Source organism: Rhinolophus hipposideros (genome assembly GCF_964194185.1).
Source record: "Rhinolophus hipposideros genome assembly, chromosome: 15".
NCBI lineage: Eukaryota > Metazoa > Chordata > Mammalia > Chiroptera > Rhinolophidae > Rhinolophus > Rhinolophus hipposideros.
Genome location: NC_138061.1, coordinates 8,911,929 through 8,934,368, shown reverse-complemented (window position 1 = coordinate 8,934,368; position 22,440 = coordinate 8,911,929). Strand labels below are relative to the sequence as shown.

Sequence of the window (22,440 nt, the reverse complement as noted above, 5' to 3'; positions counted from 1 at the left end):
AAAAACAAACTTTAAAGGGTCACATGCAGCGCATGGGTTCCATGAACTTGACGCTAGAAGACATTTGGACAAGTGTGAGGGGCAGGAATGAAGCAGAACTACCAACAATGTGCCTGAAGTTGTTCATTATCCTACCATGTCAAGTGAAATAAATTAAAACAAAAACACAAGTAGTAAAATGCAAAAATAAACCAAACAAAAACAATCCATAAGTTTCACCTTTGACTAATTTCGTTATTCCTGGGAGTGTACCCTGTCGTAATACACAGTGTTTCAGCATCAGAATTATGTCCCCTTCCCTTCCCACAGTCAGGCTATAAACAGGCCACTACTCTCTTTCTTAGTTTGGGAAATAAGACCTTGACTGCAATCCTTGACCTGATTTGCAATATTTGTTCAACCAGTGGCTCAAAGTCCATGCTGTCACCTATAGAATGGGAGAAAGTTTTTGGCAACTCTAATAAGAGATTTGTGTCTAAAGTTTTTAAAGAACTTTTATAACTCAGTAGTAAAATGACAACCCAATCTAAAAATGAGCAAAAGGTCTGAATAGTTCTCCAAAGAAGATACATAAATGACCAAAAAGCACATGAAAAGACTCTCAACATCGTTAGCCATCAGAGAAAGGCAAACCAAAACCACAATGAGACCCACTTCACACCCCCTAGAATGGCTATAATCACAATGACAGAGAATAACAAGTGTTGTTGAAGATGTGGAGAAATTGGAAGCCTCATACACTGCTGACGGGAATGTAAAATGGTGCAGCCTGTTGGAAAAACAGTCTGGTAGTTCCTCAGAAAGTTAAACATAGAGCTACTATATGAGCCAGCAATTCCACCCATAGGTGCGTACCCAAGAAAAATGAAAACACAAGTTCATGCAAAAATGTGCATACGGATGTCCATAACAGCATTATTCATAATAGCTCGAAAGTAGAAACAATGCAAATATTATCAACTGGTGAATGGACAAGTAAAAGGTGGCACATCCACACAATGAAATATTATCCAGGAATACAAAGGAATAAAGAACTAATATATACTACAACATGGACAAATCTTGAGAACATTATGTTAAGTGGAAGAAGACAGGTACAAAGGGCTACGTGTATGATTCCATTTATATGAAGTGTCCAGAATAGGCAAATATACAGAGACAGACAGTAGATTAGCAGTTGCCTAGAGATGAAGAGGGGCCAGGAAGTCGGGGGGAAAAATGGTGAGTGACTGTTAATGGGTACAGGGTTTCTTTTTGAAGTGATGAAATGTTCTAAAATTGATTGTGGTGATAGTTGCAAAGCTCGGTGAATATACTAAAACCAACCAAATTGTGCATATTAAATGGATGGGTTGTATGGTATATAAATTTTATCTCAAGAAAGCTGTGGGTTTTCTTAAATCCCATGTTTTCCAGGCAGTTGGGCTTCATTGTAACTGGACTGTGGAGGAGATTCTGACATGGAGGGCAGTGTGGTCTTGTCAGTAGTTAAAAGTATGTTTGTAATCAGACTCACGCTGGCTCTGCCTGATACTGGCTGTATAACTTCGGGCAACTCTATGAACCTTTATTTTATCATCTGTAGGATACTTGTTATAATACAGCCTTGTGCCTTTGAGTAGATTAATTGAGATGATGCAAGTAAAGGTTTTATCATAGTACCTGGCACTTTCTGAGTGCTCAGTAGTGAGTGACTGACTTCATCATCGTCATCCTCTCCATCTCCATCCATGCGCAAACCTGTTTTCCAGTGTTCTCTCTGGTGTGACCTTGGAAAGTTTATTTACAAAGTAAGAAATCTATTCAGAAATATATCATTTCTGTCTTCGCCCCATTTCTTCTGCTTTCCCCCACCCAAGCAGAGTAGGAATCAGAAATATCACCATTATGCTCTTTATCTATACTAATTTTAAAAGAAAGAGGGAAAAAAGTTGTCCTAGTTTAGGGATACAAATGATATACCCGTGGAAGGATGCTCTGAGCCTACATTACCAGGAGTTGATGTCATTGAAGTTGGATGTGATGGAGTTGATGTCATTGGGCATGGGGTGAAAATGGTACTTTTTCAGACACAAAAGAGGAGCATAGGTTCTTTACTAGCAAAGAGACCAATTGTGCAAGTGTGCAGTGTGTTCAATATTCTGTCTTCCATACTAGCCAAGACAGGTGCTTCAGAGAAGGCTGTAACATCCACTGACATACTTAATTCACATTCATACCGTTGGAGACTGCCGTTCCAGTCCCACCTATAATAACGTGATTATTAAACATTCATGTCCTCAAGATAGCTTATAGATTTAAACTAATTAATCCCTCTTCCTCCAAGAGGGTTACCTTTTGCCTTTCTTCATCTGTGAGCTCAGGTACTGACTCCTCATTGTCACCTGGTGTCTGGTTGACCTTATACTTATGGCCATTTAAAACGCCTACTCCATCCATCATTTATTGAGGACCAGGAAAAATGTTAGGCATTGGGAAGAAAGGAAGGTTGGTATTTTCTTTGTCCTCTGAGAGGAGTTCTAAGTCTACTGGAGTTTATTTATTCTCCTATATAACAGTTGCCTAAAAATGTGTTAGTCGCCCCTGTTAGACAGACATATCTTCAGATAACAATAGTGTAGGGTGTAAATATTGAAATAGGACTGAATGGCACAGAAGAGTGATTTCTCAGAAGTCACTACACAACACCTCCATTTATATCTCATTGGCCAGAACCTAGTCTCATGGTCTGATCTAGTTGTAAGGGAATCTGGGGTATGTATTCACTTAAAAGAGTGACAATGTGCCCAGAAACAAATTGTGATTATGTCCCAATGAAAGAAGGGGAGAATGAATTTTGGGGGGCCAATTAGCAATCTTTATCACAAGAGGCATGGAAGATTTTTAATAAGGGAGTGATACATTTAGATCTGTGGTTATGGGCCTCTCTAGTGGCATCAGTAGGGGAAGACGTGATGCAGGGAAGCGAAGGGAAAGGGAGGGAAGGGAAGGGAAGGGAAAGGAAGGGAATGGAACGGAAGCAGCAACAGTGTGTAGTTGCCAGAGAACAACTAAGAGCCAAACATTGGCTTTAACAACTAAGAGGATAATGCAGGTGGTCTTCGAGAAAGCTGGTTTATAAGACCGATAAAGTGCGGACACAAAGACCTGTGATGATAAAATTACCAATATTTTGTCCCTTTTGTTGATCAAGGAAATAATTTTATTGGGGGAGAAACAAACGTCTGCAAAGATCATTGTTGGAAGTGCTATGAAGGGTATAAAGGAAGGACGGAGTAGGGAGGAGGGAGTGATTGAGTCTCACTAGAGGGAGGGCCTCACAGGAGAAACTGCAGAATGAAAGCTACTCTAACTGGCAAACGGGTTTGTGGCCTCCGGAGAAACGTTTTTTTTTCAATTATTTGCAAAACCAGATATGGAGTGTTCTCCATATTTGGAAATTTTTATCTTTGGGCCATTCATCTCATTCACTTTCTCCATTTCACCCAATTAACCCTGCTCATTCATTTATTCTATCAACTTAATGAGGTCAGAGACTTAGTGTCTTTATCACTACCACCCCCTTCCCCCCGCCCCCGCGCCTGCAACAGTGCCTGGCATTGGCAGTTGTCCTAAATTAATTAATCAAAGGAGGAAAGGCTAAGTGGGACTTTTAGCTCTAGTTTTTCACGATTTCCAGCAGGGCACAGAGGCCAACGCAGTCTCAGTCTGAAGACAGCAGAGATGATGTTGGTAGTAGCCCCACTTCTTCTAAGGCACAGCCCAGGCCAACAACAGAGCGGTAGAACCGCAAGGGCGGCGGGACCCTGATGGAGGCGGAACCGGGAGTGGCGGAATCTGGTCCGCGGAACCCAGGAACGGTGGAACCTGGGATCCGGCGGAACCAAGTGGCGGCGCCCACGGAGCCGCCCGGAGTGTATTTAGACAGGAAGTGCAGTGGCCGCCGCTTCCTGATTGCCAATCGGCTCGGAGGGCCGGGCGTTTCCGCTGTGATGTTACCTTACACGGTGAATTTCAAGGTGTCGGCTCGCACCCTCACCGGGGCACTCAGCGCCCACAACAAGGCGGCGGTGGACTGGTGAGGGCGCCGTGCTTCGCGGCCGCCAGGCTCGGCCAGGAGTGTGTGAGGGGACGGGGGAAAAACGAGAGGTTTCACCCCTGGTTAGTGTGGCCTGGCCAGGGCTGGGTGCCGCCCTCACGTTATGGAGATTTTCTTGTAAATGCTGGATTCTTTTGTTGCTGCTATAAAAGTAGGAAATGCCCGGTGGGAGAGCTTGCCTGCCCCGTGCACGTGTTTGCCCCCATCCGCGGCCCCGTTTGCCCCGCTGCCCACGCGGTCCGCAAACACCGCGTGTCCCGGTCCCCGCCCCTCCGAGCTCGCGCCCCCTCCGCGGGGGCCCCCGGACCCCCCGCCTCCCCATTCGGCCGTGTCTTCCCCCCCTTGTCCCCGCCCCGTGCCTCGGTTCGTTCAGCCGTGTGCCACCCCCACCGTGTGCGAGCCCCCCCCCCTCCTCGGTGCAACACGAGCCTGCAGCCCGGATGGTGGTGATTCGGCTCCTATAGAGCAAAAGCCGCGAGCGGTGGTTGCTGGGAGTGCTGCCCGGGGACCGAACCCTGCCCGGTGCTGACCTTCCCTGCTTGGAAGGCCCAGGACTGATGGCACGTGTCAGGCGGCGTGAATCCACAGCGAATCCACGCGCCTCGGGGACGCTCCGGGCCCCACGTTGAGTGAGACGAGGCGCCTGCCCTCCGACGGGTGACGGGAGTTACCTTCTATCTCCTCGAGGCTCTGTACGCGTGTCCCTTAGAACAAATGAGAAACGCGTGTCGGCGAGCATGTTTCAGTGTAGCCGAACCGTTCATTGAAACGGGATAACGTAACACGCCGGCCTGCAGACTTACAGAATGGTCTTAGTAATGGGAGTGCGGATGAGTGACATTTATTGACATTCTCATATTACTGTCTCGTCAGGGGCTGGCAAGGTTTAATTGCGTACGGATGCCATTCGCTTGTGGTTGTGATTGATTCCAGTACAGCCCAGACTCTTCAAGTTTTAGAAAAACATAAAGCCGATGTTGTCAAGGTAAGTCAAATTCCACTTTGACCCTATGATACAGGGTCTGTTCTAAAGGGGTGTGACTAAAATTTCATTAAGCCGTATGTGTAAATGCTGAATAGCTTTTAAATATAATCACCTATTTGGGGTGGCCTAGTATTTCCATGCGTATGACTTGCGTCAGTCCAGGATGAGCTGTTAAATGCGAGTCCTTAGGTCAAAGCTGGTGGAAAACACCACTTACTCATTCGTTAGTTTTAGCGCTTAGCATGTGCCCAGGAAAGGGAGATGAAAGCCCTCAAGCGATTCATTGTCTAGTGAGGAAGAATGAGAAGAAAACACAAGTACAGTGTAATCAGTGAGACTTGCAGAATATGCTGTGGGAAGACAAAGGAGCTGCATGTGACCTAGTTGTAGGGATCTGGGGAGCATCACAGAAGTCTTTTCATTTTAGGGGCTGGTAAACTGCAGTGAGCCGAGTGAAAAAGTGGGGAGGAGCCGCGCAGGAAAGAGGAAGAATATACACAAAAGAAGTAGTGTGCATAAGGGTGGCTAAAAGACGGGATACGCATTTAGGGGTGATGAAAGAGGAGGCAGCCAGGGAAATTCACGGCCCTGAAAGTTTTACAGGTTATGAAAAAATTTTGGATTTTTAAGTAGGAGATTGATAGCATCATATTTGCATTTTAGAAAAATTCACTCTGACAGCAGTGGAGGATCTGTTGGAGATAAGCAAAGCAAGGCAGGGAGATCGTTTAGGAGACTTGCAGTAATTCTGGCAGGAAACTCTAAGGGCCTAAAATAAAGCTGAGGCATGAAGGAGTTATTACTGAGGAGCTGCCTAGGAGGTAAACTTGAGAGCCTTTACAGTAATCAATTTTAAGTGAAAGTCAGAATAGAATGACTCCAAAGTTTCTGTTTGAGTAACTGAATGATAGTATTACTACGATGAGCTGAGTTTGTGTGCACCCAGTGATTTCATGTTTTCAACATGTAAAGTCCCACCCTCCTGGGGCAACTGAATTGCAGTGATCTGAAGTTTTAGGAACGCGTGGAAATAGAGACTCGGAGTCTTTTTTTTTTCTTTTTGATAACAGCTTTGAGATATTCATACTATAAAATTCACCCATTTTAAGCTTAGAATTCCATGGTTTTTAGTATATTCACAGAGTTGTACAGCCATCACCACAATCTCATAACTCCAAAAAGAAACCCTGTACTCGTTAGCAGTCACTGCCCCCCACATCCCCCATTCCCATCATCCCTAGCAACCACTAATTTCTGTCCTGTAGATTTGTCTTTTCTGGATATTTCACATGAATGAAATCATACAATATGTGGTCTTTTGTGCCTGACTCTCACCTAGCATAATGTTTTCAAGGTTCATCCATGTTATACCGTGTGTCAGTACTTTGTAAATTTGTGTTGCTCAGTAATCACTTGTGTGAATAAACCACATTTATTTATTGATGGACATTCGGGTATTTCCCACTTTTTAGGAATTGTGAATAATGCTATTACGAACATTTATGTACAATTTTTTTGTGTGAGCCTGTGTTTTCATTTATCTTGGTAATCTGCCTAGTAATAGAATTACTGACTCATGTAGTAGCTCTATGTTTAACTTTTTGGGGAACTGCCAGACTGTTTTTCAAAGAGGCTGCACCTATCAGCTGTGTATGAAGATTCCAATATTCCAATCCTCACCAACATTTATTATTATCTTTTTGATTGTCACTATCCCTGTGGCTATGGAGTGGTTCTCATTGTGGTTTTGGTTTGCATTTTTCTGATGGCTAATGATGTTGAGCATCTTTTCATGTGCTTATTGGCCATTCGTATATCTTCTCTGAGAAATGTCTTTTCAGTCCTTTGCTCATTTTAAAATTGCATTGTGTTTTTATTACTGAGTTGTAAGAGTTCTTTATATATTCTAGATACAAGTTCCTCATCAGATAATATGGTTGGCACATATCTTCTCTCATTTTGCGAGTTGTCTTTCACTTTTTTGATAGTGTCCTATGAAACACAAGTTTGTAATTTTGATGTAGTCCAGTTTATCTGTGTTTTCTTTTGTTGCTGCATTCAAGAAATACAGCATTGTTGCTTTTTCCAAAGTCAAGAAGATTTACACCGTCGTTTTTTTCTAAGAATTTTACAGTTTTAGCTCTTACATTTAGGTTCTTGATCCATTTTGAAGTAGTTTTTATATATAATGTGAAGTGGGAAGAAGTAAAATTGATTTTTGTGTATCAACCTGTATCCTGTTATCTTGCTGAACTCATTAGATCTTGTAGTTTTGGGGGATTTTTTACATATACAGTTATGTGACCTGCAGATGACAGTTTAGTTTTCTCATTGGTCATCTGTATGTCTTCTGTCTCTTTTTTTTGTAATATTGCATTGTCTAGGAACTCTACTACAGTGAATAAGAGTGATGACAGGATGTTTTTGTCTTGTTCCTGAGCCGAGGAGGAAAGCACTCAGTCTTGTACTATTAAGTCTGATGTTAGGTGTAGGTATAGGGTTTTTTTTGAGAAAAATCTCTCTCTCTCTTTTTCTCTTTCCCCTGCTCCCTTCTGTCTTTTTGGAATTTCTAGAGTTTTCATTTGTGTAGATCCAAGTCTCAGTCTGATATTGTTATATATTCCCTTTGCCTGAAAAAGTTCCCTTGAGTTCTTGAGGTATATATTTAATATTGGTTGATTCTCTCAGCTTTTATTTGCCTGAGAATGTGTTTCACCAGTTTTTTTCCTTTAGTACTTTAAAGATGACTACTCTATTATCTTCCAGTTTGCATAATTTCTGATGAGAGATTTTTATCTTTGTTTCTCTGTGTGCAGTGTATCTTTAGTCATTTGGCTGCCTTCAAGATTTTTTCTATATCTTTGGTTGTCAGCAGTTTGATTATGATGTGTTTGCGTGATTTAAAATATATATATATATATATGCATATATATGTATATATGTATATACTGCTTGGGGTTTACATAAATGGAATTCAAGCACAACATGTACATACATACACATGTATATATGTGTTTGTATATATGTATGTATACACACAGCAAATTCTTATTCATGGCAGTTTTATCCTGTAAAGTTGCTGCAAACACTGATTAGCAAATACTAAAACATTGATTGCTCCTAGGGGAAATTCAGGATTAGGTTCCTGTGAGCCTTCAGTCACAATATTTTTGTCTACTGATCAGTACATATCTTTGTCTTGTATGTGTTTACGTTAAAAAAAATTTATTTAACATGTATTGGTGATTCATTAAAGTTGAATTCATAGCCAATTGCACTATAACTCATGCCTGAACAAAGCTTATCTCACGTGTTTTTTCTATAAGGCGCATCCATCACAACTTCTTACACTTAGGAACACCAGACAGCACTTCTGCACTGTGCCCAGGGACCATTTAAATAGTGAAATCAACAAAAAGCACAAAAATACAAAAGAACGTGCTGAACAGACCACAGAAAGACACTTGTTTGCATTATTAGAGCTGAGACATGAACGCCTTGTTGGGCCTTAGCTGGGAATGCACACGTATGTTGGGTGACTCAAATTTTTGGCCATTCTGCGCATGTCCATGAATGACTGCAAAAGCACTGCAAATACTGATTTTGCAATAAAAATCACAAATAGATATTAGTGAGGCAAATTCACAAATACAGAATCTGCAAATAATGAAATAATGAGGATCTACTTGCATATGTACACACATTACATAACATAAATATACATATTCAAGCATATACACATACACATATACACACATTTCGTTTTTTAAAATATTGCCTGAGGAAAAGATGTATTACAGCAGAACCTTAAGGCACATGGACATTGAAGCTTACAAAACTTTTTGTTTCCATCTTTTTCATGAATACTATAGGAATTGGTTAGCATACTTCCCTACCTCCGCATTATGTATAGTGTGTTTACAAACATATATATGTGTATATATACACACACACACAGACACACATTCTCCTGCATACATATGTTTATATGTATATATATTTGAAGATTCTGTGGCGTTTCAGTTCATTTATTAGACACATATTTGTTGAACACTAGCTCTGGGCACTGCGTTAAGGTTGGGGATTACACTATGGCCTGCATGATCCTGCCCTGTGCAGCTTATTGTCCGTGAGTTGGTGATAGATCAAAACAAAGTAAACAAAATAATTACAAATTGTTGTGTGGTAAATGCTTTAAAGAAAACGAGCAGGACACTGAGCTAGAGGAGAGGGGACATTGTGGCCAGGGAAGTGGCTGGGGAAGACCTTGGGTCAGGGTGAGCGCTGTGTGTGTTATTTCTGACCTTTATCAATATTTGATGCTCAGGATTAGTGTGACTTGCACTGGAATTCTTACAGTTTTTGTTTTTAAAATTCTCTTCTTGTGATGTTGTTAGAGGTATGAAGCATCCTTTTTTTTCTTTTTTAAAGAGAAAAACTGTACCATTTTTTCGAATTTTATGAAAGAGGGACAGCCAGAGTTTTTTGTTTGCTTCTATTTTTTTCCTGTTTTTCCATCTGCAAGATTTTTGTAGCTCTAAGTTTTCTGCTTTTAATTAGGAGAACAGAATACAGAAAAACATTCGCCTTGGCAATGTAGGATTTTACATGTTCTATTATAATTAGATTTTATGATTGTAACATTTGATCATTAGTATGATGAAATGGTGTACCAATGATCAGTACCATTTCATGATATGGTGTCTTGGAGTTTTTACCTGAATTTCCCAGAGTATTAAGGCTATCCATCATTTTCGATATTTTAAATGCAGGAACGTAGTGGTATGTTCAAAAATATTTTAACTGCAACTTTTAAAAAATACCATAAATAATAAAAAATGTCTGACTTTCAAGATGGAAACTGGTTTCCTGTTTATTCTTTTTAAATATTTTTGTACTGTAAGTGTGGAACGTAGTGTGGGTTCGGGTTGATGTTTTATGCAAGTTACGTTTAGTCATCCAGTGCAGGTATTTACTTGATTTGATTTCTTCTTGATACTAGGTTAAATGGGCCAGAGAAAATTATCACCATAACATTGGCTCACCATATGCCTTGCGCCTAGCTTCTGCTGATGTCAATGGAAAGATCATCGTTTGGGATGTAGCAGCAGGAGTAGCTCAGTGTGAGATCCAAGAACACACCAAACCTATTCAGGGTGAGGAAAGTGTGCACTACTAAGTGTTTATATTAATACATTTCGTCTTAGAGTGGATTTTTATCCATTTATTTTCATCACTTCCTAGTTAACCCTTGATTGTGCTTAGTCTGTTCTACTGATCTGAATCTAGGTGTTTTGTTTTTTTTATCCTTATCAATACATTTCTGGGCATATTTCCTCCAATCCCAGCCGATTTGAGCTTTGGTAAAAATGCGTTAATTTCGACATCAGCCTCAGTCAAGCATGATGAGAAAAATTAAGCGGCTATAAACAGTTTTGTAATCTTAAGCTACAGTATAACTAAACTTAGCCGAGCTGCTGTTTTATATTAGCCCTCAGTGCTTACTTTATATTAATGATTTTATTCTTTTATATAGATGATTTGTTTGCTTGTTTCTGTTATTGTTTATGTTATTAACTTAAACAGTATTCTTTAGGCTCAAGGCGTTGACAGAGTGGCTGTTTTGACTGAGAGAATTTTTAAAATAATTGTTTAAAAAATATTTATTGAGTACTTGCTAAGTACTAGGTACTGAACTAAATCTTTATCCTGTTTATTGTTGTGAAAAGACATGAAACTCTGCCAAGTCCCATTAAGTAATTCCACAAAAGCATTAGGAGAGTCTCACGTCAGTGATCGTGGCTAGGACAGTCTTTGACATAAAGTTTAAAGTAATGATTGCAGCTAATTGCCGTGTATTTTCTTTGAAGTCATATTTCAGATTACTTGAAAATTTTGACCTTGAGATTCTAAAGTACACACATTTTTATGTAAAATTAGCTTCTCTGCAATCTTGACACATGTACATATATATGCAACCTTAGGGGAGGGTGAAGGTGGAGTTAAGATTTTAAGGATTATGTAACAAAACAAAACAAAACAAAAAACTAAATATCAAGGACACGTTAGCCAAGTGTTTTGAAGTGAATGATTTCTAAATTTTGCCTCTATCTGGTCTTTACAGATGTTCAATGGTTATGGAGTCAAGATGCTTCCCGAGATTTACTGCTGGCCGTCCACCCACCAAATTACATTGTGCTCTGGAATGCAGACACCGGTACCAAACTGTGGAAGAAGAGCTATGCAGATAACATCCTTTCTTTTTCCTTTGACCCTTTTGATCCCTCACATTTAACTTGTGAGTAATAGTTTCTTGTGGAAAATGAGTTTGAGGTGTTTAGATATAGTTAATGCTATATACATAAGATACATATATAGTTAATGCTATATACATAAGATACATGACACACCTACTACATCTATAATGTTAAAACAACTGAGCAAAGTGGAGAAACACATCTCTAAGCCCCAATACAATCCTAGTACAGATGCTAAATCGTAACTCATAGCATTTGCAAGTATTTTGATAGTTAGAAATTTAAATCAGCAAGCTAGACCATCACTATGTGGAATTTGTGAATAGAATCAGATTAGTCGGGGAGAAAATGGTATGCTATTCTAATTTATACTTAATTAAATTTGTTTTTCTGTAACATTTAAAGAACCAAAGTTAATGGTTGCATTTAGTCTATGGCCAAATTCACTTTTCCTTTTTAAAGAATTGTTCTCTAATTCATGACATGCATTTTGAGTGTCATAAGCAGATGCATGTAAGGAACAGATGAAGCCCAAGGGAGTTTTTTTTTTTTTTTGTAGAGTTGTTTTTTTGCCAATGTGCTTTTGATGTTTTACTGAGCTACTGAGCTAAAAATTAATTTGTTTTTAGACATGTTTTGTGACTACATTATTAAGAAAATATTTTGTATTCAATTATCCAACTGATGTTTCTTGAGTAGTTACTGTATGTCAGGCATGTTCTGGAACCTAGAATATATCAGTGAACTGGGACAAGGATTCTTGCCTTCATTGAGTGTGTATTCTAGTGAGAGGGAGTCAGATCCTAAAATCTGAACATAGTTATAAGTGGTATAAAGAAGTAAAATCGGGTAAAGGGAATGGAGGAGGCTCGGGGAATGGAGGAGGCTCGGGGAATGGGAGTGGGCAGATTGTGGTAGGCAGTTGGCCACTCCCCTTTTACTCTACATATAAAGAGAAGAAGAACACTCTGTACATCCTAGGGGTTAATCTGATGCTCAAGAAAAAAAGGAAATTATATTTAGACTGGGTGGCTCATGGTGATCAGCAAAAATTTGTATCATCCAATCAGATGTTTGAATTTAGCTAAGTGCGATAGGAAGAGCCTCTTCTATATGGGTTTTCTTTTTTTCTTCTGTGAATTTCATATTTGGAAAAGTATTTGGATTTTGAAGTTACAGGATATAATGAGGAAAGGTTTCTAATAAACGTCCCTGCACTGAATTATTTGGAAGAACAAACATTTGTTCTTTCTGCCAGTAACCTGGTATCCTTTTAATATATAACATTAATTTAGAATGCTGAGCTTGGAGGCCTCTGAAGAATTGTAATGGACCACCTGTTTCACTTCAACTTGGAGAACATTCCTGTTATGTTATGACTGCATAACACTGCCAGTTCTGTATTATTAAAATTATCATTACCTTGCTCTCAAAATTGTGTTGGAAAAAAACTATGCTAAACTTGATTAAACTTTAATCAGCCTTTTGCTTCTCTCCATGTAGTACTCACCAGTGAGGGTATTGTGTTCATCTCAGACTTCTCTCCATCCAAGCCTCCCTCAGGCCCTGGGAAAAAAGTTTACATATCCAGCCCACACTCCAGTCCAGCTCATAACAAGCTGGCTGCAGCCACAGGGGCTAAGAAGGCTCTTAATAAAGTGAAAATCTTAATCACTCAGGAGAAACCTAGGTAAGTTACAAGTGTAAAGCTAACAACAGCATTCATCTGTTTATCATCTATTGAAAAAAAAATCAGTTTTGAAGATGTGCTAAGATTGATTTTCTTCTTCATCTCACCCTTTCTCATTTCCACTTTTCAATTTCATAAGAGGAAAAATATTCTTTTTGTCTCATCCCCTAAAAGATTCAGCATTTAATGTGGCTCCTTTGTTTCCACTAATTGGGCTAAAGTCCCCCCACTGATTTTTCACAGATTAAAATTTTTTACTTCCAAGTTTTACTTTTGAAAATGTGAGAAGAACATTCTAATGTTGTGGCTATTGAATACATTAAAAATTGAGGGACAAAAATCTGGATTTTCATTTTCAATACATTTTCCTGACTTAAATGCTGTGCAGTCTCTTTAGTCATAAAATATGTGTGTTTTTCTTACATATGTAAAGATGTTTCTCATACTGGTTAAGGGCCAGGATTCTAGGGGAAATTGTAGCTATGTGACTCAAAAAATTCTTTAATCTTGCTCAAATTTCACTCTCCCAATCTCTAAAATCGTGTTTTAAAGAATTCCGTACGGTTGCTGTAAGAATTAATAGATACAATAACTGAAGTGCTTAACATAGTGGCTGATACTTGGTAAGCATTCATTTGGTAAATGCTACTAGCTATTGTGCATATCAGAAAGCAGCTGAATAAAATTTTATTTTAAGTAACTAATTTTATGCCTTAGAAATCGATTTGTCTTTTTCCTAGAGCGATGGTTGTTCTTATAGTTTTATAGCTTTGGCAGTTTTTTGACATTCATTTTAAAAGAGCCTTTTTTTAATATGCTAAGATTATTCTATCTAGACTTTGTGGGTAATTACCTGCAAATATGTGGTAAAATACAAATGGCTGTACATTCTGAATTTATATGTAAATATCATTTTTATATAATAAACCATAAGCCGGTGAAGTTCACTAATTTATCCTGCACTCTATGCTGAAATAATTTTAAGATTGCTTCTTAAGTATCTTAAGAGAACTTTCTATTCATTTTTCATTGATTTTGTCTCATAAATAAATAATTATTTTGTAGTCTGAATAGTTTTATAAGTTATGATTTATATGTTACATTTTTCTCAAATGAATCATACTCTCATCTTGAGTTTGGGGGAAATGAATTATTAATTCCTTCAAATAGAACTGCTCTGGGTACTTTCACATACATTATTACATATAATATTACTGCAATCCTGGGTAGCAGTTCTCATTTTATAAATGAGGAAATTGAGTCCCACAGTGTTTTAAATATGTTACTCAATTCACCCAACCAGGAAATGACTGAGCCAGGATTTTAATGCAGTCCAAATCCTTCTTTCTAGTCCTCTAACTTTATTTTAAATTTCAAAACCTTTTAATAAAATCATTATGTTAAAAAAGTACATAATTGTATCTCTGTTTCTATTGGAATATAGTTAATATAAAAAGGTAATTAAGTATATGCAATAATCACAAATTACTGAAATGATTTTTGAAACTCTTGAACAGTCTTTTACAGTCCTCATAGTTTTACATATTTTATTTACAAAGAAGAAAATACTGTGATGAGTGAATAAAATGCCTTACATTGTTTCCAAAAAGATTTGAGACAGCTTAAAAGTAAATGAAGGCAGAATAGAGGAAGTGACTTGCCCAAGGCCATTCCCTTCTGATCAGTGGCCCTAATTACCCTAAAAAGGTTTTGTTTTAATCCTGAGTTTTGTGTACAGCAATCTGTTTAGTATTTTCATTGCAAAAGGAAAATAAAGCTACTATGTTATGAATGTCAGTATAGCATTCTTATCATGTTATATCACAGACTCAATCTTACACTTTCCTTTCAATTTTTCAAAAAATTTACAAACATCTCTGTCCAGCCTATACATTACTGTCATAATTTGGATTTTGGCACGTAGTAGAAGTCTAAGTTTTAGATAGCAGCTCCTGTTGGTCATTTCAAGAGAAAGTTGTACATTCTCATTGACAATTATTATGTGAAAGTACAACATTCAATTCCTTATTACCTTTTTCTGATATGAATGAAGTCTTTGACTCATTTCTTGATGCCTAAAGTAAATGTTTACTTTTTTCAGTGCTGAATTCATAACTCTCAATGATTGCCTTCAGTTGGCGTATCTGCCTTCCAAAAGGAATCACATGTTGTTACTCTACCCTCGAGAAATATTAATCCTTGACCTTGAGGTGAATCAAACAGTGGGTGTGGTTGCAATAGAACGAACAGGAGTTCCATTTCTTCAGGTATCTACAATTTATAAATTACATTCCCAAAAATTGATTATGAATAGAGAAATATAGAGAAAAACTATATGAACAGAGAAAATATAGAGAAAAACTATAATCTTGGCAAAAGTCCTTCATTTGACTTTCTCTTTTCTATTGGTTTAAAGATTAACAATGTTATTTTACATTCCTTATTTTTCTACACTTTTGATTGGTTTGATTACCCTAGAAATTCTGACTGATCTGAAGATATTTACTGAACTATTTAAGTTACATGGATAAAGACACATTTGTTTTATGATTATAAATGTATTTTTTTTTTTTGCTGTTTAAAGCTTTTGATTATGTGGTATGTTTTTGTTTGTGTATTGTTTTTTCCCCCATATTCTCTAAATACAAGTTTGAGTTTCACAGTATATACTCTTTAATTTCTTGTGTTTTAAAAAGTAAATAAACTATTTATCTAAAGGTAATACCCTGTTTTCAACGTGATGGTTTATTTTGCCTGCATGAAAATGGCTGTATAACTTTGCGTGTTAGAAGATCTTATAACAGTATTTTCACCACTTCAAATGAGGAACTGGGTGAGTTTATATCTCACAATAATGTTAATTATATTTTCTTCAGAATTGTTTTATAAAGCTTCATGTGGTAAATACCAGCCAAATGATAGAGTTAATGATAATCTTGGCCTTGAGAAAGTAGAATATGGTTATAAGGGGGTTAAAAAGCAAAAGCCCAAGAAAAATCTCATGGTGTTATACTAGTACACCTCCTATGTACAACCAAGAAAGTAGTATTTTGTAATTCCTTGATTATTTCCACCAGCCAAGTAGACGTTATCTTTTGTGAATTTTTCTTTAGCACAAGTCTAATTTGTATGTACATTTATTATTATACCCCCTTGACTTTTCCTCTGCTTTAGGAATTTCCACTGTAAAGTGACATAGGCTAATAAGTCTCCAGGTCACTCAGTTGTCAGTTTCATTCAGTCTTACCTTGGAGAATAAAAATAATATTTTGTGAAATGAAGTACTGTGTAAAGGTGAAAGTGATTTTTACATTTTGTAAAGTTCAATTATTTTCAGGTTTATATATATAGACTACTGTAAGTTATGGTCTATAATGCACTGTTCATTATTTAATCATCTCACTGTTGATTATTTTTCAAAGCATTTTCTTTATTTTAAAAATATTGAAAAACTATCTTTATTATTGTTTTGAGTTTTAAACTTGGTGTAGATAGTCATAAGGTAATTATCTTTATATTCTGAAGAAATTAGTAATAATTATAAAGAGGGAAGCCATTCTTGACAAACTTTGTAAAGGAATGATATCCTTTTTAGTAAAGGAATGATATCCTTTTTAGTTGAGGTTTTATTTAAATTAAAACAAATATTAGTAATATCATTACAGTTGCTTTCTGAAATTTACAAGGAAACAATACTATGTTAAGATCCAGATCCTGTCCAGGAGCTCACCTATGACTTACGAAGCCAGTGTGATGCAATCAGGGTGACAAAAACTGTCCGTCCCTTCAGTATGGTGTGTTGTCCTGTCAATGAGAATGCCGCTGCCCTCATAGTGAGTGATGGAAGGGTCATGATATGGGAACTGAAGTCTGCAGTTTGTAATAGAAATTCACGAAACAGGTAAATCAATAGGATCATGTTTATTTTCTGTTTCCTCTTTTTTAAAACTTACCAGAATCGTATAAAAATAGCAGGGATTTTTTCTATTAAAAATATTTTTAGAATGATAATTAAGACTTTGGATTTTTAGGGAAATATGTAAACCTAGAGATATTTTACCTATGGGTAAGAAAAATAGAATGCATGATATGAAATTAGTCATTTGTTAGTTACTAATGTGATGCAGGTTATAAATATGTAAAACCATCTGATTATTATGTCTTTGCAGTAGTTCTGGTGTGTCACCTTTGTATTCACCAGTGTCTTTCTGTGGAATTCCTGTAGGAGTGCTACAGAATAAACTCCCAGACCTCTCCTTAGATAACATGATTGGTAAGCTTTTGTTCTCTAGCTTTCATATCTGTTATTCTTTTTGAAGGGCAAAATTAATAGTCACTGATTTGCAATGATAAAGTCAAAGTTAATACTTGAGAAAATTAAAATGTAGAGAGCACAGAGCCTTGTACTTGATGTGCAATAAGGAAGGAGTAATAAAGTAACTGAGCAGTATAAGAAAAAAATTATTTTAACTTTTTGACATATGTTTTCTTGTTTACATATTGGGGATGCTTAATTTCAACAAATGTTTATCTGCAGATAAAATGTAGCTTCCAAATTACTCATTTATTATAGGGCCATTAAAGGAAGAATGGGGATTTGTAATTTCAAATATTACAGAACTAGAAATTATAAATGTGCCAAGCAGTTTTGATGTCTAATTCTTTTAAAATTGTGGCTGTGGTTTATAAAGGATTTTCTGTGTCATTGTTTTTCCATAATGTTATTGAAAATTGGTATTTAGTAGGTTGTTTTGTTTAAATGTAGATAGATGATATACTAGGAAGAGCGTTACCTTATTAATCTTAATCGGAGATGACATTTACTGGGTGCTTAATACTATGTTAAGTGCTGTACTCAATGTTCTGTGTATTACCTCAAACAATCCTGCAAGGTAGGTAATATTATTATTTTCATTTTATGTATCTGGGATCTGAGACCCAGAGAGATTTTAAAAACTTGCTCAAAACCACACAACCAGTAAGTGGAAGAGCCAAAATGTAAACCCATTCACTTTGCTCTGGAGCGTCCAGTCCTGGCTGCTCCAGCGTGATCTTAGGCAAGACCTGAGCTTTCCAGACCTTGATTTTCTCATGATTCCTGTAAGTTGTAAAATCCTTTTGCTCAATGATACTTTTATATTTAAAAGTATTTCTCTTTACCTTCCAGACTTAAATCCATATAAGGACGTTTAGACACATATTTGTTTTGCAAAATGCATTTTATAGGTAACAAAGTTAATTGACCTTGTCTGCATTTAATGTAAAATATTAAATTGAAAAGAATTGTAAGCACACCTGCACAGAACTAATCAGGATGAAATGTTATGCTGTTTAGGTATCTAAGTGATAACATTTTTTAAGAGATAAAGGGATGTATATTGTGTAATAGTTCTTGACAATGTAGTGTATTTAAAAGTATTGAGTAAAATAAAGCTTTGTTACTTGAAAACACTTTAATTAAAACTTTTAATTAAACTTTTAATTTGAAATTCACTATGTACTTAATGATAATTGAAAGCAATTCAGTTAAATACAGACACCTGATTTATATTCATTGGGTAAAAGCTGCTGCTTATTAAGACCTAATCTGCCCTACCTTGTGAACTGCCTCTATGGAAGGTGCTTGAAGAAAAATATAGCCATCCTCAGGAGTGAACTCCAAGCTACTGAGGGTCGATAAACATGGTACCCACCTGTTGAACTTCCTATTCCTCTTTTTTTTTTTTTTACTAAAGGTCGATATCAATTGTATGGCTGGTCCAAAGGGATCATTTTATTTAGATTAAATTGATGGCCATTTTTTTGTGTATGTCTTATGGGTTTTAAAATAACATCATTAAAACAATTTTATAGCCTGAAAAAGTTATACTTGGTCCCCTCATCCTCTCCTCGTAATTATTTACATTTTTCCCTTTCACAGTATATATGGGTATGTGTTTATACATATGTGCACTCACATATTCATTAGTATGTATTTTTGATAACTTAATCTCAGTAGTCAGTAGTGGTTTATAGGAAGTTACAGTTTATATCTAATACATAATATGTATTAATATATATTTTATATTTATTTTGCATAGTGACTTATAAAGTATTTAATTCTAAAGCGTATATTTTGTAATTTCATGGACACATTAAGATTTCTCATTAGAAATCTAAATGAGTTCTTTGAACCTGTTGTTTGTGATTCCCAATCTTGTGTGCACTTTGCAAAGTGTATCCATTGAAAGTTACCCTTTAGAAAGGTGCGAAGACAGGAGTGTTGCTGCATCCCCAGAAACTGCCCTCTCAGGTTCTAATACCAGGAACTTTGGCTGAAATAGTTTTTCTTAGAAGACAAAGGTCACTGAATTCTGGATAGCAGTACTTTGGAGTAATCTGTCGTTTGAGCTGTCAGAGAATGCAGTTTAAATCCTATAGCTATAGCCCCTAGAGTGCTTCCTTACACCTTCTAGACCCGAATATACAGAAGGTGCCAAAAAAATGTATACACATTTTCAGAAAGGAAAAAAATATTAAAATTACTCTGATGGTAACCACTTTGAGCACCTCTTGTAACTGCAGAAGTCAAACGTGACTTGTGTTTATCTTTTGTTATCAGTATATATTGAGTATTAGAAGTGTAATACAGTTTTTCCTTTCTTAAAATGTGTATACATTTTTTTGGCACCCTCTGTATTCTTCAAGGCCTAAGAGTGTTTTCACTGAAAAAGTGTTTTAGATTTTAAGATCAGCATACAGTATAATTAATATATTGGTATTTCTGATTACAAATCAGGGCAGAGTGCAATTGCTGGGGAAGAACACCCCAAGGGCCCCCTTCTGCAGGAAGTGCACCTCAAATTCCTGCTAACAGGACTGCTGTCGGGACTGCCCTCACCGCAGTTTACTCTCCGCATGTGTCCGCCGCTGACCACAAAAAACATCAAGATGTATCAGCCACTGCTTGCTGTCGGTGAGTATGGGACCTGTTCTTTTTTTTAATTCTTCATGCATGTTTTACATTGTATAAGACATACAAGTTTGCTAGTTACTAGAAAATCCTTTCTCTTAAAGAATAAAGAGCAAGAGGCTAAGTGAAATCATGTAAATACTCATCTTTAAATATTGTTCTTCTTTTTCCTTTCTGTCCTTTAAATTCACCCATTTTTTATTTATTTATTTTTAATCACAATGACAATTCGTTCACCTGACATGGAGTGATGGAGATGCAGACACTATGGGTACCTTTCTGAAATGTCAGGAGGATGGTCCTTGTGTGATGCTACACTGGACTCCTGTCTTTTCTTGGACCCCCCCCCAGGCTCTTTCTACGCATGTCATTTTGTATTGGGGTTTTAGTAACTGATAAATGGTCATAGTTGATATTTAATAACAGCAGTGTTTTTTATTTGCTAAGAATTGTATATTTAAAATCGTTTAAGGTCTCTGTAAACTAAGATTTGCCTCTTGGGTTGAAATTGCATATTTTTATGTTGTAGATAGAAAAATTGGTCTGGGTTTCAACTTGCTGTCACATTAATTTCATAGTAATGTGAGTAACCTAATTTCCTTTATAGAAAAAAACCAAATTTTAATTTGCTATTAAGTATATAAGGTTAAAATGCATTTCTCTAAAATTTCAAAAAATAGTATATTTGTTTGAAATTATCAACATTTTTTTTTTTTAAGATGTTATTTGTTGGCTTCTGGCTTTCTCCCCAGGTCTATAAACATATGATGTGTGATTTTTTTTTTTTTTTCTAAAATGAAAACCTGACCACATTTATTTTGTTGCTAGTATGTCTCAGCGTAATGGCTGACTTGTGAGTACTAAAGGCTCGTTTGAATATTACTATTTGGCATATTCTTTTTTTCCCATTTTTTTCATTGCTATTTTCTGAAAATCATTTGAATTTTAAAGTTCAATAGTCTGTGTTCAGATTTATATAAATGTAGATAAATGTTTAATTTTTGCTTTAGAAGCTGCTGATTCATGTTAAACTTCTTATAGAAATTTTAATTAGGATTTGTCAATGTACAATGTATGTACAATGTTAATATACCTATTTTGTTAGTTAGGATTTTGTCAATTTCTTGGAGAAAATTGCTTCTTGGGATAGCTAGATAATAGCTAATTCAGGATCTGAGATTTCTATTGTGGAATAAGCTGTATTGTACTGGTGTATAGTAAACATCAAGTCATTTATTGAACTTAGGATAATAATAAAGTAAAAGCAAAAAATATAAAATAGGTGCCTGAGCTTTTGCAGAGTTACTAGGGCAGAAAGCAGACTTTGTTCAGCTGTCGAGTTACTTCTTGTGCTACCCCATAGTATTAGATCATAGGTTCAACATCATCAGAACTTGCAGAATGTAGAAATCATTTATTATGAAGCTCTGTTAACTGAAAAGTTTTAGTAATTCTTTAGATATCTTCTCAGTAGTAGAAGATATTGTGAAATACATGATAAATGTAAACAAGTGTAATACTATGTTTTCTACAGTAGTTTCACAAAAAAATTCTGAAGCTCTGTTCAGCAAATAATCTAAAAATTGGTATTTGCCAACCATTTTTACTTCTAATATTATTGTTATTATTATCATTACGTTTATTATTTCTACATTCGGTTGTTTTGTATGAATTAGTTAATCCTTTTAAGTTATGTGCAATGAGAAGGTGACTGTCCACTTAATTATACTGTTCACATTTCTTGCTTAACTTAGAAAAACATTTTAAGTACTGGAAAATTACTTTCTCAAGTAACGGCCCTGTCCCTTCTAATAAAATTTTAGACACAGTACCAAGATCATAAAAAGCTTTAGGCAAAATAATAACTACAAACCATAATTACAGTAATAACAGAAATAGTAATAATCACATACTTCCTTTGTGGCAGGTACTGTACTATTTCACATATGTCTTCTCATTTAATCTCCAGCAAATGGATTTTTTTGTGAAAGGGATAAAAACACAGCTTTAGCGTGGCCAGGAAGTTATAAGAGTGCAAGGCAGAACCCCGGCTTTCACTCAGGCTCCTTTGACTGCAAAAATCCAGTTAACCATTGTACTTTACCATCTCTTTGTGATTTACTTAATATAATACAAAAATAGAAACAAATTTTTGTGAAGAAAAATAGAAAAGTCTGGTTAAGAGTTAGGTTGCCTTTTTGAGAACCAACTATAATAAACGTTCCAAAGTTCAAAAAGTGAAAACTCCCATGTATAATAAAGCTTAGGAAGGTGCTTCTTCAAATTCTATGTGTATTGAATTAGATTTTGAAGTCTTTCTGTGGGAATCTATCATTATGATTTAGGTAAGATTTCAGGGCACAAGAGAGTAGGCCCATCTTTGATAAGTGGAAAGGCAGAGAAATTCAGTCTTTTTTAACACATAGCTTTGGTCCCTTATATAAAATATCAATGTTG

The 22,440-nt window shown here is 36.4% G+C and overlaps 1 protein-coding gene across 1 annotated transcript in view; it reads left to right on the top strand.

The window, feature by feature from the left end:
* Nucleotides 1-3,928: 3,928 nt before the first annotated feature.
* Nucleotides 3,929-22,440, top strand: part of WDR11 (WD repeat domain 11) — a 50,812-nt gene continuing 32,300 nt past the window's right edge. Inside the window, exons 1-10 of the mRNA XM_081075181.1 lie at nucleotides 3,929-4,078; nucleotides 4,973-5,084; nucleotides 10,087-10,240; nucleotides 11,209-11,382; nucleotides 12,845-13,031; nucleotides 15,133-15,298; nucleotides 15,750-15,864; nucleotides 16,737-16,932; nucleotides 17,201-17,304; nucleotides 19,810-19,986. Coding sequence (XP_080931307.1) covers nucleotides 3,993-4,078; nucleotides 4,973-5,084; nucleotides 10,087-10,240; nucleotides 11,209-11,382; nucleotides 12,845-13,031; nucleotides 15,133-15,298; nucleotides 15,750-15,864; nucleotides 16,737-16,932; nucleotides 17,201-17,304; nucleotides 19,810-19,986 — 1,471 coding nt within the window. The 5' untranslated portion in view covers nucleotides 3,929-3,992. The remainder of the gene's footprint in view (nucleotides 4,079-4,972; nucleotides 5,085-10,086; nucleotides 10,241-11,208; nucleotides 11,383-12,844; nucleotides 13,032-15,132; nucleotides 15,299-15,749; nucleotides 15,865-16,736; nucleotides 16,933-17,200; nucleotides 17,305-19,809; nucleotides 19,987-22,440) is intronic.